Source organism: Pelecanus crispus, chromosome Z (genome assembly GCF_030463565.1).
Source record: "Pelecanus crispus isolate bPelCri1 chromosome Z, bPelCri1.pri, whole genome shotgun sequence".
Taxonomy (NCBI): Eukaryota; Metazoa; Chordata; class Aves; order Pelecaniformes; family Pelecanidae; genus Pelecanus; species Pelecanus crispus.
In genome coordinates this window covers 36,295,367-36,309,406 of record NC_134676.1, presented here as the reverse complement: position 1 = coordinate 36,309,406, position 14,040 = coordinate 36,295,367, and the positions used below count along the sequence as shown (strand labels likewise).

Below are 14,040 nucleotides of genomic sequence, written 5' to 3'. Positions count from 1 at the left end.
CAAAGTGCTGGATAGTGTGGTGAAGGGGAAGGGAAGTGTTTTCCCCTTCTCTGCTGTTGCCACCCATGCGTCCCCCAGGCAGAGTTTGCTTTGCAGTCAGCAGTAACTGGAGCTTCTGCTAGGGTGCTCAGCAGAGAAACCATAGATGGTTTCTGTGGCAGAAGCTAAACTCTGTGGTACTCACAGAGGTCCCTTCAGAGAAGGTTTGAGAAAGCTGACAGGGGACCTTGCTCTTCTGGGCTGTCAGTCTGGCTTGGCTGCACACAGGAGCACTGGGGAGGTACAAAGCAGGGTGTGGCTCATATGGTAGTTGTGAGTTCAATTAAATTTACCGTAAATGTAATGGGGTATGTGGGAATGTTGGATAGACAGCCATACATATGCAGCTTAGCAGAACCTGAGTTATTTTCTCGGTTATTCTTTGTATCATATCTGTTCTCAGAGCTTTGTGCTGTGATTACTACTATTCACCTCAGTAACTTCTATTCAAGTTTCCTCTTTTGTCTGCAGTAAACATTTGGCGGTGGTATCAGGATTGGGGTGGCCCGAGGTAGAGTTACATCAAACTGCAGTATGGTAAGGTTAATTTCTGAAATAAAACCGGAGCTCGTGCAGCCTTGAAGATCACGGCTTAGGAAGTGCTAGCAAACAGAGGGGATGGCCTGTCCTTCTTGGCTGTGAGTGGGGCCAACCACTGCCCAGCAAGTGCATGTAGATCAGGGACTTCAGCCCGTCCTCAGATGTGTAAGAGTGATGGCTTTTCCAGCCACCGCATGCAGACGGCGTGAAGCTGTCCTGGTGCCACAGGTGCTCCATTGCCTCTGCGCTACCACTGTCTCCGGTGGGCAGCAGGAGGTTCTGTCTGAGCAGCAGGAGAAGCTTCCAAAACTTCTGTGAGATCTACACAGTGTTAACGTGGGAGATTTATTACTCCCTGAGGATTCATAAGCAGCATTGACAGATTTGTTGCAATCCACATTTTTGTCATGGTTGTAATATAAGGTGGGAGGCTTGAAAGGTTTAAATAAACACCTATATTAAATTTGTAGGTCATACGGCAACAACAGTCCTATTAGTCACTTGCTACAACTTCTTTTTATTGAGGACTTTCCACAAAATCAAGATCTCTGTCTCCTACGTGAAGTAGTAAATAAGAAAGCTGCTACAAATAGTAGTTTGTTCTTTATTAGCACTGACTGCTTTCTTTCACCCACCGTAGTCATTAGAAGATTGTCAACTTTAAAACAAAGAAAAAAGTCATGTATATATGTATCCAACCACTAAAGTGCACTGTAAATCTTCAGAAAGATAACCTGGAAGCTGTGTATTTAGCCTTTGTAACAGAAATTGTTTAAATACCATGTTGACCTCACAGAAAATTTACATTCTTTAGTTAGTGTTCTATTTTGTTTAAAGTCGCTAAACACTGTAAATCCCATGTAACAGGACAGTGAAGAACTGTGCACTGTAAACCATATATTCAGACAGATCCTGGGCAAACAAATCTGCTTGGTTTATTTTTATTTTTTATTACTAATTCCTATTTTTACAAATCCCTGTGCTTGGAAATGATTTGCATTGTGTCTGTTATTTCAAAATTTACTTCTTAATATCAGTGAAATCTGAAGAGGGAGGAACAAAAAATGCATTTTAAAACAAATTGTGAAGGAAGATGAATAAGTTGCAATAATTAAGCCTCTTAAATGAGGTTCTGGTATTGAATTTTTTTTTTTTTTGAAACATAATCTTTTCATCAGACCATATTGAACAAATCTTTCATGCATAACTGGGTTTAAGTCTTTCTGCATATTTCAAGATTTTCTATATAACTGTGATTTTTGAATTTCAAAAGGGGTTATTTCTCCAACAACAGAATTTATGTTATTTGTAATAGTCAATAGAATTAAAAAAAAGAAAGAAAAATCTTTAATTAGACATATTATCTGACCTTAGATTTTGGTAATATAGCAAGATTTTTTTAATTTCTGAAGAGGTTAAAATTCCCCAGATATTCAGATGACTTTCAAGATTATACCCAATTGGAAAAAAAACCCCAAACCTATTGAATAATATTTGTACTTCAGGCATTTAAAATACATTAGGATATTCACATTTCTTATATTTCCTTGAGGAAAAAAATTAGTCCTGCTCCCTTCAGAATTTGACCATCATTGAGATGAGCAGGTCAGCAATTTTTTCCACTTTTTTTGTGTGTAAAACAGAGCACCTGAAATTAATTGTTAGGAATCATAATAGTAAATTAACAGGCATAGAGAGGTAAGGAGTATCAAACAGGAGTAAATGACAGAAGCTGTTTATATTGGTTTTAATATAAAAGACCTGAGGAACATGTCCCCTAGATTTCACAAAATAAGTTGACTTCTTTCTTTAATGTTCATACACAGCAACTGAAAAGATCACATAAATCTGCCAAGTGAAATGTAGTTATTTTGTGCACATTTAAAATAGATAAAAAGGGACCGTTTTTCTCGTTACACCCAATGCCATAGAAATGCATCTGCTCATTCAGGGAGAGCAGCGTGGAGGGGTGACCAAAGATAGAGAAGGAAGAAAACTTCCAGCATCTGTCCTCCACAAAACATATGTTGGAGGTTTTAGTCTTCAGAAGTGTTCTCATGAAGCTTATCAGTCTAATCCTAACGGGTATTACCAAGCAAACTGTGGAAACACCTCCTGTGGAGAAGAACTTGATGCAACAAAATGCGGAGGAAGCATGTGTTTGCACGCTGTGTGGCCAGTTCTGGTTGTTTGGCAATGATTGCTGACATAACGATGCTGTTTTTTTTCTGAATAAATTTGACGCTACTTTCTCTGAAGTCCATTATCTCTGGGTTGCCAGAAACACATCTAAGGAAAACTGTGCTCAGGGTCTGCTCTGGGTACTGAATAGAGGCAGCTGAGGTTTTTCTTTGAGTATCCATCTTACAAATACTGTTGGGTACAGTACCTACTAATAGTTGGTGCCTGGTAAGCATGTGAATACCACTGGGACTTAAGCTCCTCAGTGACAGAGTGCTTTTGAAATGATGGCTTAAGTTCCAACATCATTGAATTGCCTTTGAAAATATTTTCTTTCTCAGACATTTGTTGAAAAATTCTGGTACTCACTGCTACCCTGGACTCATGGCTACCCTTGACTGCAAGTGTTTACATGATTTGGCCCTGTGTTGTCCAGTGTTCCTTAGGCACTGGTAGCTTTTTGGAAAAATCTGTAAAGCAAGCAGTTTTTTTTGAATGTTAAAGGTCCTCTGTTCTTATGGGGACCCATGCAGCTCAGAGGCACATCTTGGGACTGAGACAAGGTAAACTGCCGGGTTGTAAGAGGGTAGGAAATCACACAGGAAGCTTAACCACTGAACCTATATACTGTGTTCTTGAAAAGAGCAAACCCATACACTGTAGTATATTTTAGTAGCTCTTAAAAAACATCCGTGGTGCCATATAGTGTCACTTGTACGGTTTAGTTGTGTCTGCTCTTTATATTTGCGTCTGAAATTTGTGGGGGCTTTTGTTAACAAACAGGCCATTTAGTGTAAGACAGCAGTAATACTACTTGCAACTGAGATTAATGAAATTGTTTTTCTTTCAAATAAGTCATACTTTGACAAAGAAAACTGTGAAGTAGACTCTCAAGTAATATTCACAAATTTGGCTTCTTATTTTGTCTTAAGTAGTGCAATTAATAATGAATATTGGCTTAACCCTGATTCAAATTGATTGTGTTCTAGTTTTTGCAACATGTTTAATTTATGTTTTGTTTTTTCTCTCTTTCTCTTTCTCCTTATCTCTTTCGCCTTTTCAACAGTCCTGGTACCTGGGCTAGCTTGGTTCCTTTTCAAGTATCAAATAGGACACCGATCCTGCCGACAAATGTCCCAAATTATGGTTTGAACATAATTGGAGAGCCTTTCCTTCAAGCAGAAACAAGCAACTGAGGGAAAAAATTAAAAAAAAAAATAAAAGCAAAATTAAAAAAGAAAAAAAGAAAGGAAGACAGGACGAGAAAAGAAACTGAAGAAAGAAGAAAAAATAGACCAGCAATTGCAGCTCTTACAATCACTAATTCCCTTATGGTTGAAACTGAAATGACATACAAAGGGTCGATGATATTTCACTGATGGGTAGAACGCAGCCCCTGCTAAGTAGCCTTTGTTATATGAAGTCCACTGGGAAATAGATGTTCTGTCTCTGACAATATATTTTAACTGACTTTCTAGATGCCTTAATATTTGCATGATAAGCTAGTTTTATTGGTTTAGTATTCTTGTTGTTTACGCATGGGATCACTATTCCTGGTTATCTCACAAAACAAAGGCTAGGCAGCAGCAACAGAGCTGCAGGGGGACAAGGGCTGTGAGCCAGCCATTTTCTCAACACTCTGATTTCTAAATGTTTTAAAAATAAGCTCTGTAGCCTTTAGTTATCAGTATGGATTTATTAAACTTTGGCCCTTAATTCAGCCTTTCTAGTGTGTTATGCAGTTTGAAGTTTTCAATCAGTGTGAACACACAGGCTCTATGGAAGAAATGCCTCTATGTAGGTAAGAGTGTTATCTCCTCATGCAACAGTAAAAAAGAAAAGGAAAACAGTGAACGTTTTCCCCACTAAAGAAACACTTACAGAGGCAAGTGCAATTTAAAAATCATATCTAAGGGGTCATCACTATAAGTCCTTCAGCCCTTGGACTCTAAATTGAGGGGATTAAAAATAGAAATAACAATTACTTTGAACAAACTTATTTTTCCCCTCAGTTTTTGAGGGCATTAAAAGGCATTAAATCAAGACAAATCATGTCCTTGAGAAAAAGAAATCAATGGAAACACAGCACTTATGTTGGTTTAGCTGCTGCCTCCACGGAGGGGTAGGTTTTATTTATTTAAAGTTACTGGTTGCATCAAGAACCCATAGGGTTTATATGTTTCTGTAAAATCTGCATCATAGAGACAAAGAGATAGGCAAATCCATGTCACAAGGGCAAAGCTTACCGTTTACAAACTGGTAATACCAGGATGGGGATATGTTATATTTAAATAATGCACTCAATGTAAGTATAATTACAGGGTGCTGAAAACTTGCATGGTGCTTTCAGAAGTTAGCCTTCAACAATTTTCACATATTGACAGAAATATAATGTGCATGGGCAGACATTTTGCCTCTATGTCTCTTTAAAAAAATAGTTAAAATACTCTTTCCAGTAATCCTAATTTGCACGAAGATATAATGCCCACATTACGTGCCTTGCCTTGAAATCTAAAAAATGGAAAAAAACAAAAAAAAGAAAAAAAAACACAAAAAAATTGACATCACTACACTTGTTTTGCTGCATTTATTATCATTTTAAATCTTTACCATTTTTATGACAAAATATTTTGTACTCCAGATGGGAAAAACGTGTGACATCATGGATTTTTTAGACAGTTATACCTTTATCTCACATTTATAAAGCATATCATGGCTGTGTATAGTTGCCGCTTAAAAATTGTAATCGACCAGCAATATTTTCAGTATTTTGGTGTTTTTTCTATTAACCTTTCATGTTTTTCATCTTCCAATTAATATTGGGGGGAGGGGATACAAATTTATATGAATTATGCAATACCAAGTTTTGCCTATGTAGGTAGTGCTTTTAGCTGTATTGGTTATTATAGGTAAGTACACAGATTTAAAAGAAAAAAAAAAGAATAATGTATGCTTTTTTTGTTTGTTTTAATTGACCAAAGTGGGTACTGCTATTTTTGCAGTGTGATGAGGTCCTTTTCTGTACTGAGAGGTGGACAGGGGATTTTTTTTTATACATACATATATATATATTCTGGGGTGGGTGGGGAGGATTTTTAACACTTTACAGTGTAGCTGTGAAGCAGTGCACCCTTAGCCAGGCAAGGGCTGCAAAGCGACTGTTCTGCCTACTGTGACAAACCTTCAAATCGGTTTCCTCTTTTTAACTTCCCACCTGGGGTGCAAGCTGAAATCATTTCTGGATTTAAAAAATAAATAATGAATTCTGTTGGAGGCAGACTTGACTTGAGGAAATTGTTTTACTTTAAGGGGGTTTTTTTTTGAGAGAGAGAGAGAGAGACAGATAGACAGAGAGAGAAAGAGGTCAAGACCCACAATGAGATGAAGCCTTTTCCATTCTGGCAAAGATACTGCATCCTAAAGTGTTCACGTTAGAAAATGTTTTTCGCTCAGAAAGACAAAGATGCTTGCTTTGTCTAGGAAATGCACGTACAGGGCCAAAATCTTTGCCGGCATAATTCCACTGACTCCAGTTGACTCTGGAGTTGCTCCTGCAGAGAATTTGCCTCCCTTAGTCTGCTTGACTGGTAAATATTCCTTTTTTTCTTCTCTACTTGAGAACATTCTTTTTTTTTCCCCAAGTTTGTGAACTCAGAGCATCTGAATTATGATTTTCAGCCTGCTCGGTCTGTGTCAGAGGTTTGCAGTGTCTTCTCATACAGCAGGTCAGATGGAGAGCTCTGGGCCGTAGTGGGGAAGGAGTTTCTTAACGTGTGGAATTGGACTATGATGTAAATAGAAGTGTATTTTGAGTAAAATCACATTTTGCAGATCAGTAGGGGGCCTGTTGCTGGAGACCTCTTTGCACCAGGGATCTTCATGATCTATGGCTCAAACCAGGGCGATTTTTTCTTAAAAGCACATCCTTTTATTAGGGTGCAAGCGGAGGAGAGTATAGACTTGTGGATATGGGATACTCTGGTGGGAAAATTCATCCCTTTGCGTTTGCGTCTGCATTTTGGAGGTTTTTCTACCCTGGAGCAGCCCCAGAGGTGCAGCTCCAGCAACAGCCACCCCACTGAGCACTGGGCAGTGGCACAGCAAAGTCAGGCCCTTCTGGCTCTGGCCAGTGCATGGCAGGTAACGCGCCATGGTGGTGGCGCATCCCCAAGTCTCCAGCAGGAGATACGTGTGTAGGCAGGGCCTGAATGGCTACAGAAACAGGAGCAGTAGAAAAGCAAATCCTTGACATTTATCTATAGCTAAACTGAAAAAAAGAAAACCCTACATAAAAAGACACCAAAAGAAAATTAAAATCAACTTTTTGTTGCTCTTTTCCTGAGGCCCATAGTAAGTGACTTCATTCACTAAGCACATGGCTATTGAGATTACTGAAATGTATTAGACCCACCCAAAGTGCACCTCAGGCTCTGGCCTGATAAAACAAAGTATGTATTGTCCTCCCCACACACCACTGATACTGAGCAGTTTGGGAGCAGAGGGGTGTGCTGAGGGGCTGTCCTTGATTAGTGCTGTTAGCAAGGTGCGCCCCTTAAGCTTTTAATAGCACACCAGAGGATGAAACCGAAACAAGTTCAGGCTTCGAAGTGCAACAGTCAAAATGATGATTGCCCTTGTAGGAAGATGGATGCTCCTAACAGAGCGTTTTTGTTATCTCTGACCTCCTGTATGAAAAAAAAGCAGATGCAATATTTTAACAAGCAAACCCCTTCCTTCCATATGAATGAATTGGGTTATTAAGCAACTGTGGGTTTTTTCCACCTGCCTCTCTAATAGAAAAGCCTGTTTGGAAGAAAATGAACTTTTCATTTATGGTAGGTTTGGTTTTTTGTTGGTTTTTTTTTTTTAAAGCTCAGCAGTCAAAAGATTAAGATAAGACTGAGAACTCAAATCCAGTCTCTGGCCTCCTCCTTCACCAGGAAGTGTATTCTGACTAAATTGAGCCACCCCGTTCTATGTGCACTGTTCTGCCTTTATTAAGTTGCTTTGCAGCCCTGGCCTCATGGCTGTGCCACTGAAGTGTGTTTCCCCTGGAGTGACATGAACGTTTGAGGCTTGACTAAGAAAAAAAAAAAAGGCAGTGAAGGAGACTGTACATAAAGACATGGCAAAAATATGAATTATAGCAATATAGTTGTGGGGTGATGTTCAGGTGGGCAGCTCCATTGAAAATATGTGAATGAATTTGTGAAGCTGCAAGTAGCGAGAAGAAAGGAGGATCTTCTGAATGAACCGCCTACCTTGTAGACAGTAATTTGTACACTGTATAGTTTTGTTAAGAATTTTTTTTTAATTAAAATACCCTTGTTTGTAAAGCTAACTTTTTAACAATTATAATGGAAATGCATGTCATTTCCATTTTTAAAGTAAACAAGAATATTCCTTGTTTAGAAACTGGACTTGGGTTAAAACTCTCCAGTTTCTTAATTTATGTATTAAAAACAAATCTGTCCATGTTAGGCGTTATTTCGCAGATTCCTGTGCTTGAAAAGCATAGGTTACTAATCCTTTAAAAATGTAAATGGAGAAAAGTTATATTTTATGAAGGTTATTTTGTTGTATTTAGTATTGGAAAAGTTGGTTTTCAGAGCATTTCAAAATGTTGGAAGCACCACTGTCTTTTTATTAGTATGTATGGCCTTTAGCAAAAGTTTTTGTGATTGTTACATGATGGTATTTAAGATTAGGTTCACAGAGCAATTCAGGATAGGCAGAGAACTAAAACAGTACTTATGTCTCACATAGCTGTGTCCTCAGGGAGCAGAATTTTGGATTTGCAACTTGTAGCTTCATAAGGACTTAATGAAAGAGATTGCACAAGGACATACTCAGCTGTGACACCAGAGTGTGTTCTGTACCTAAATCTAAATTATATTTACTGTGTGAGATTATGAAGGCTGCAGAAAGTTATCCCATATTCAGTGTACAGTATTCACTTCTAATGAAACAACTCTCTAATGTTGCTGGCAGTAAGGCCCCAGGCATGACATCCAATATAGTTTACATGATCCTGTCAAGGTCTCTTGTTAACGTTAACCAGCTGCATGCTCCTGGAGTTTTTTATTGGGTTTCTATAGAAAACAAAAAAAAAAAGAGAGAGTAAAATCATATGCAGGCTAATCAAGTTAAACAGGAAAAGCTCGAAGTTGAATGTTCTACTCCATGCTGAGGGAGCTGAAAACTGCCTCCTTATTTGCACTTTCTGCTAGTTCCCCAGTTTCTTCTAGTTCCTCAAAATTGTGTGGGTGTGGTGGAGCACTGCAGTTGGAGGATAACACGGACCACTGATTTTGCCCTTTAACCCTGCACAATGACCTTTGCATCAGCCAAACTTATTGCCATGACAACTCTTTGTACTGTTTCCATGCCACAGCTCTGTTGGTCACATTGTTAATAGTAAAGGGGACAAGTTGGAGACGGTCAATTTTTACATTTTTTGTTGCAATTTTTTCTTCAATGGTTGTAAGTAGTTGGTTTTTTTTTTATGATAAAAGGGTTCACTAGTTATTACTCTTTAGAAATATCTGTGTGTTGCAATTCAAATGTATGTTGAATTTGTGAAAAGGGCTTCAGTGCCACTAGCATCATAATATCCTAGAATAAGCCTTCGATACTTTTATTGCATGATATCGTAACAGTAAAACAAAAGGTGGCCTAAATAAATGGAGAGCAGTGTGAGCTAGTGACACTAAAGCTGGTCTTTGTATTACTGTATTTTTGACAGAATGGTTTTGAAAACTGTGCTACAGGGACTGATGTGGCAAATGTATCTCTATATGCAGAAGGAAGTTTTTTAAGAAGTATGGCTTATTATGCATTCTTCATTGAGGGCATTGAAGTTGCATGGACTGATAAAAGTTGATGCAAAATGAGAAAGAAACAAAAACCAGCAAAATGTTTACCAAAAAACTCAAACAAATGAGCAGTGCCTGTTCAATTTCACAGTCTCTGTTGAGTTCAGTTGTAAATATGTTTCAGATAACATTTTCTTCACAAAAAAAAAAAATAAAATCTCTACAACATTGTAGAATGTGAGGGGTTCCTCAATCCCAGGCATAGGCTTCTCAAGAGCTGCATTAGATTATGTCTTCATCAAGCTGTTAATTTGTGCTTATATCATATAGAACTTTTAGTAAGCTGGGAAGAGGCACCCCATCTCAATGATATTTCTCTGAGAACAACTTTTGTAGGGCTGTGTGTTTCTTTAGATACATTTAGTACAACTGTAGGTGACAAGTAGTCAGTTATTGCTTGCTAGCTACACACCAGGGTTGATCCATTTTAAAACTTTTGGCATTTTTCCCCATACTGTAGGCCATAAATCCTGAAGGTTACATTTTAATTAAAAAGGAGGTGCGTACACAGTCTTTGTGTAATGAACCTTCACTAGTAGGATGCATTACCGTACAGCTACTTAATTTTGGAATTAGGGCCCTCTGGCATCAGACCTGTTTCTAGCCTGAGTGTTAACAAAGGTTTTTATTGTGCCTGGTTGGAGGATAATAATGTTGTTTTTGGTACTTTTTTTTAGGTTACAAATGAACTCAACTGCCACAAGTTTTAAACTGGTGTAAATCAAGCTTGACTTAATGTGATTGTTACTGTTATATCCAGCCTATACTGCTAGCAGCTGCTCATACTGCAGTCAATTACTGGAAGCGGATATATTTCCTATGCAAAAACTGTTTAAACAATAAAGATGAGCTATGCTACAGACCTGGGTCTTATGTTTTCTTTTCTATCTCTAGGAGTCATAAATAGTAATATCTTAGAAACAAACCTTAAACCTTGTACCCTGACAGCATGGCACAACTTACGGAGTTCTGTGTATACTTAGTTTAGATTTAACATATTTGTTTGCATACATTTGGGCTTAGTGGTTACACTGAAAAAGGAGGAGAACAGAAACAAAAGGAGCTATAATCAGATAATCAGCTCAATTTAAAGGTTTATATTTAGTTTTCATCATCATGTTTTACCAGCCCTAGTAATTACACAGGTGACCTGAACTGCTTCTCCTGTGATGTAAAATTAAGCATGATAGAGGAAAGACAGGAGACCTCTCTTTTCTTTCAATGTTATTAACTTGTGACAGACAGTAAAGCTTTGATTTCTTAACAGCCTTCATGATAACATTTTCATTAGATAAGGACAGCAAGATCCAATCTTCCCCAAATTCTTCCCGACTTCAGAAAGCTTTGTTTTGGGTCAAGGTCTTGAACTTTACTGAAGAAGAATTCTTTTTCATGAGTGTGAATTAACTGTATATATGGGATATTTCATTCAGCTCATGTTGCAGGAAATACATTGTTTTCTTCTTATACCATTAGGAATCCATAAACCAGTAGCAACAGTCAGAAAGTAGCATGAATATGGTCAAGAGATGACTGACTGGATCACAGTGTAAAGACTTAACTTGGATTATATAAAAATGCTCAAATTTTGCCCCACAGTGAAGCTAAACAACTCTCCATCTATTTAGATAAAAATATTTTGCCGGCTCTAGAGCATAAGCTTTACCAGTTTCAACAATTAGTGTGAAAAATGCAAAATGGTTTGTTATTTTTCCCCACTGATTTGTTTACACTAAGACAATTTGTTTATTTAATGAACTAATTTTTCTGTGAAAGGCCCTTTGTTGTATGTATGTCTCTCCAAAATAAATCGTCAGGCACTGAAAAGTTAGGAAATTCTACCAATTTGTCCTACTAGAGTTTCTTGAATGCTGATATTTGGACATGATGTAAAAACTGTATTAAGGGCTTCAGGTTCTGTGTCTAAAACTCCAAAACAGAAAACCTTCCTGCATAACCCAGAGATGCTTAAATTCAGTCTTGCCTCCCTTTTGTGATAAGAAAATTCCCTACTTCTCCAGCCACGCTGCAGCCCCCTGCAAAGCAGCCTGATGCTGTATACAACACACCAGGATCCTGCAGAAGCTTCCTTCATGATATGATAGAATTTTCAATTCTTGGTGATGTAAGGAGGAGGGGCAGCAAAACTGTTACTATGGAGTTCTGGATGGCAGACTTTGGCCTGTTCAGGACGCAGGTTGGGAAAGTCCCTTGGGAGGCAGTCCTGAAAGGCAAAGGGGTCCAGGAAGGCTGGGCCCTCTTCAAGAAGGAAGTCTTAAGGGTGCAGGAGCGGGCTGTCCCCGTGTGCCGTAAGACCAACCGGCGGGGAAAACGACTGGCCTGGCTGAATAGGGAGCTTTTGCTGAGACACAGGGAACAAAGGAGTGTCTACCACCTTTGGAAGAAGGGGCAGGCAACTCAGGAAGAGTACAGGGATCTTGTTAGGTCATGCAGGGAGGAAATGAGAAAAGCAAAAGCCTTCTTTGCCTCTGTCTTTAATAGCCAGACCAGTCATCCCCAGGGTACTCAGCCCCCTGAGCTGGAGGACAGGGACAAGAGCACAATGGAGCCCCCATAGTCCAGAAGGAAGCAGTTAATGACCTGCTATGCCACCTGGATGCTCACAAGTCTATGGGGCCGGATGGGATCCACCTGAGAGTACTGAGGGAGCTGGCGGAGGAGCTTACCAAGCTGCTTTCCATCATCTATCAGCAGTCCTGGTTAACAGGGGAGGTCCCTGATGACTGGAGGCTTGCCAATGTGAACACCCATCTACAAGAAGGGCCGGAAGGAGGACCTGGGGAACTACAGGCCTGTCAGCCTGACCTCGGTGCTGGGAAAGATTACAGAGTGGTTCGTATTGAGTGCACTCAACAGACATGTGCAGTTCAACTGGGGGATCAGGCCCAGCCAGCATGGGTTCATGAAAGGCAGGTCCTGCTTGACCAACCTGATCTCCTTCTATGACCTGGTGACCCGCCAGGTGGATGAAGGAAAGGCTGTGGACATCATCTATCTGGACTTCTTCCATAGTATTCTCCTTAGGAAGCTGGCAGCTCATGGCTTGGACGGGCGTGCTCTTCGCTGGGTAAAAAACAACTGGCTGGGTGGCTGAGCCCAGAGAGTAGAGGTGAATGGAGTTCAGTCCAGTTGGTGGCCGGTCACAAGCAGCGTTCCCCAGAGCTCTGTTTTGGGGCCAGTCTTGTTTATTATCTTTATCAACAACCTGGATGAGGGGATTGAGTACACCCTCAGCAAGTTTGCAGATGACACCAAACTGGGTAGGAGTGTTGATCTGCTCGAGGGGAGGATGGCCCTGCAGAGGGACCTGGACAGGCTGGATCAATGGGCTGAGGCCAATTGTATGAGATTCAACAGGGCCAAGTGCTGAGTCCTGCACTTGGATCACAATAACCCCATGCAACACTGCAGGCTTGGGGAAGAGTGGCTGGAAAGCTGCCTGGCCAAAAAGGACCTGGGGATGTTGGTTGATAGCTGGCTGAACATGAGCCAGCAGTGTGCCCAGGTGGCCAAGAAGGCCAACAGCATCCTGGCTTGTATCAGGAATAGTGTGGCCAGCAGGAGCAGGGAGGTGATTGTCCCCCTGTACTCGGCACTGGTGAGGCCGCACCTGGAATACTGTGTGCAGTTTTGGGCCCCTCAATACAAGAAAGACCCTGAGGTGCTAGAGTGTGTTCAGAGAAGGGCAAAGAAGCTGGAGCACAGGCCTTATGAGGAGGGGCTGAGAGAACTGAGGTTGTTTAGCCTGGAGAAGAGGAGGCTGAGGGGAGACCTTATTGCTCTCTACAACTACCTGAAAGGAGGTTGTAGTGAGGTGGGTGCTGGGCTCTTCTCCCAAGTAGCTAGAGACAAGAGAAGAGGAAATGGGCTCAAGCTGTGCCAGGGGAGATTTAGATTGGGTATTAGGAACAATTTCTTCACGGAAAGGGTGGTCAAGCCTTGGAACAGGCTGCCCAGAGAGGTGGTGGAGTCACCATCCCTGGAGGTGTTCAAAAATCGGGTAGATGTGGCACTTTGGGACATGGTTTAATGGGCATGGTGGTGTTGGGTTGGTGGTTGGACTGATGATCTTAGAGATCCTTTCCAACCTTAATGATTCTTAGCTTTTACTTTCATTACAAATAATCTGGCCACCAAGCCAGGAAACAGGAAATTGCTACTCTACCCTTAATTGGTTTAGTGGTGGACTTGGTCATGTTAGGTTAATGGTTGGACTGGATGGTCTTAAACGTCTTTTCCAACCTAAATGATTCTATGATTCTATGGTTCTGTGACTTTGATCCTCCACTCCATGTATGCCAGCTGCACAGTGGCGCTGATGCCAATAGTTTGGGATAAGAATGGTAGCTGCCTGCATTTATTCACATTGCCAGTGCCAGAGCCA

At 40.3% G+C, this 14,040-nt stretch overlaps 1 protein-coding gene across 7 annotated transcripts in view; it reads left to right on the top strand.

The window, feature by feature from the left end:
* Positions 1-3,956, top strand: part of NFIB (nuclear factor I B) — a 270,788-nt gene extending 266,832 nt beyond the window's left edge. For all 7 annotated transcript variants that reach the window (XM_075727248.1, XM_075727245.1, XM_075727243.1 and 4 more), the window contains one exon: positions 3,827-3,956. In XM_075727248.1, the coding sequence (XP_075583363.1) occupies positions 3,827-3,956 (130 nt within the window). The remainder of the gene's footprint in view (positions 1-3,826) is intronic.
* Positions 3,957-14,040: the final 10,084 nt, after the last annotated feature.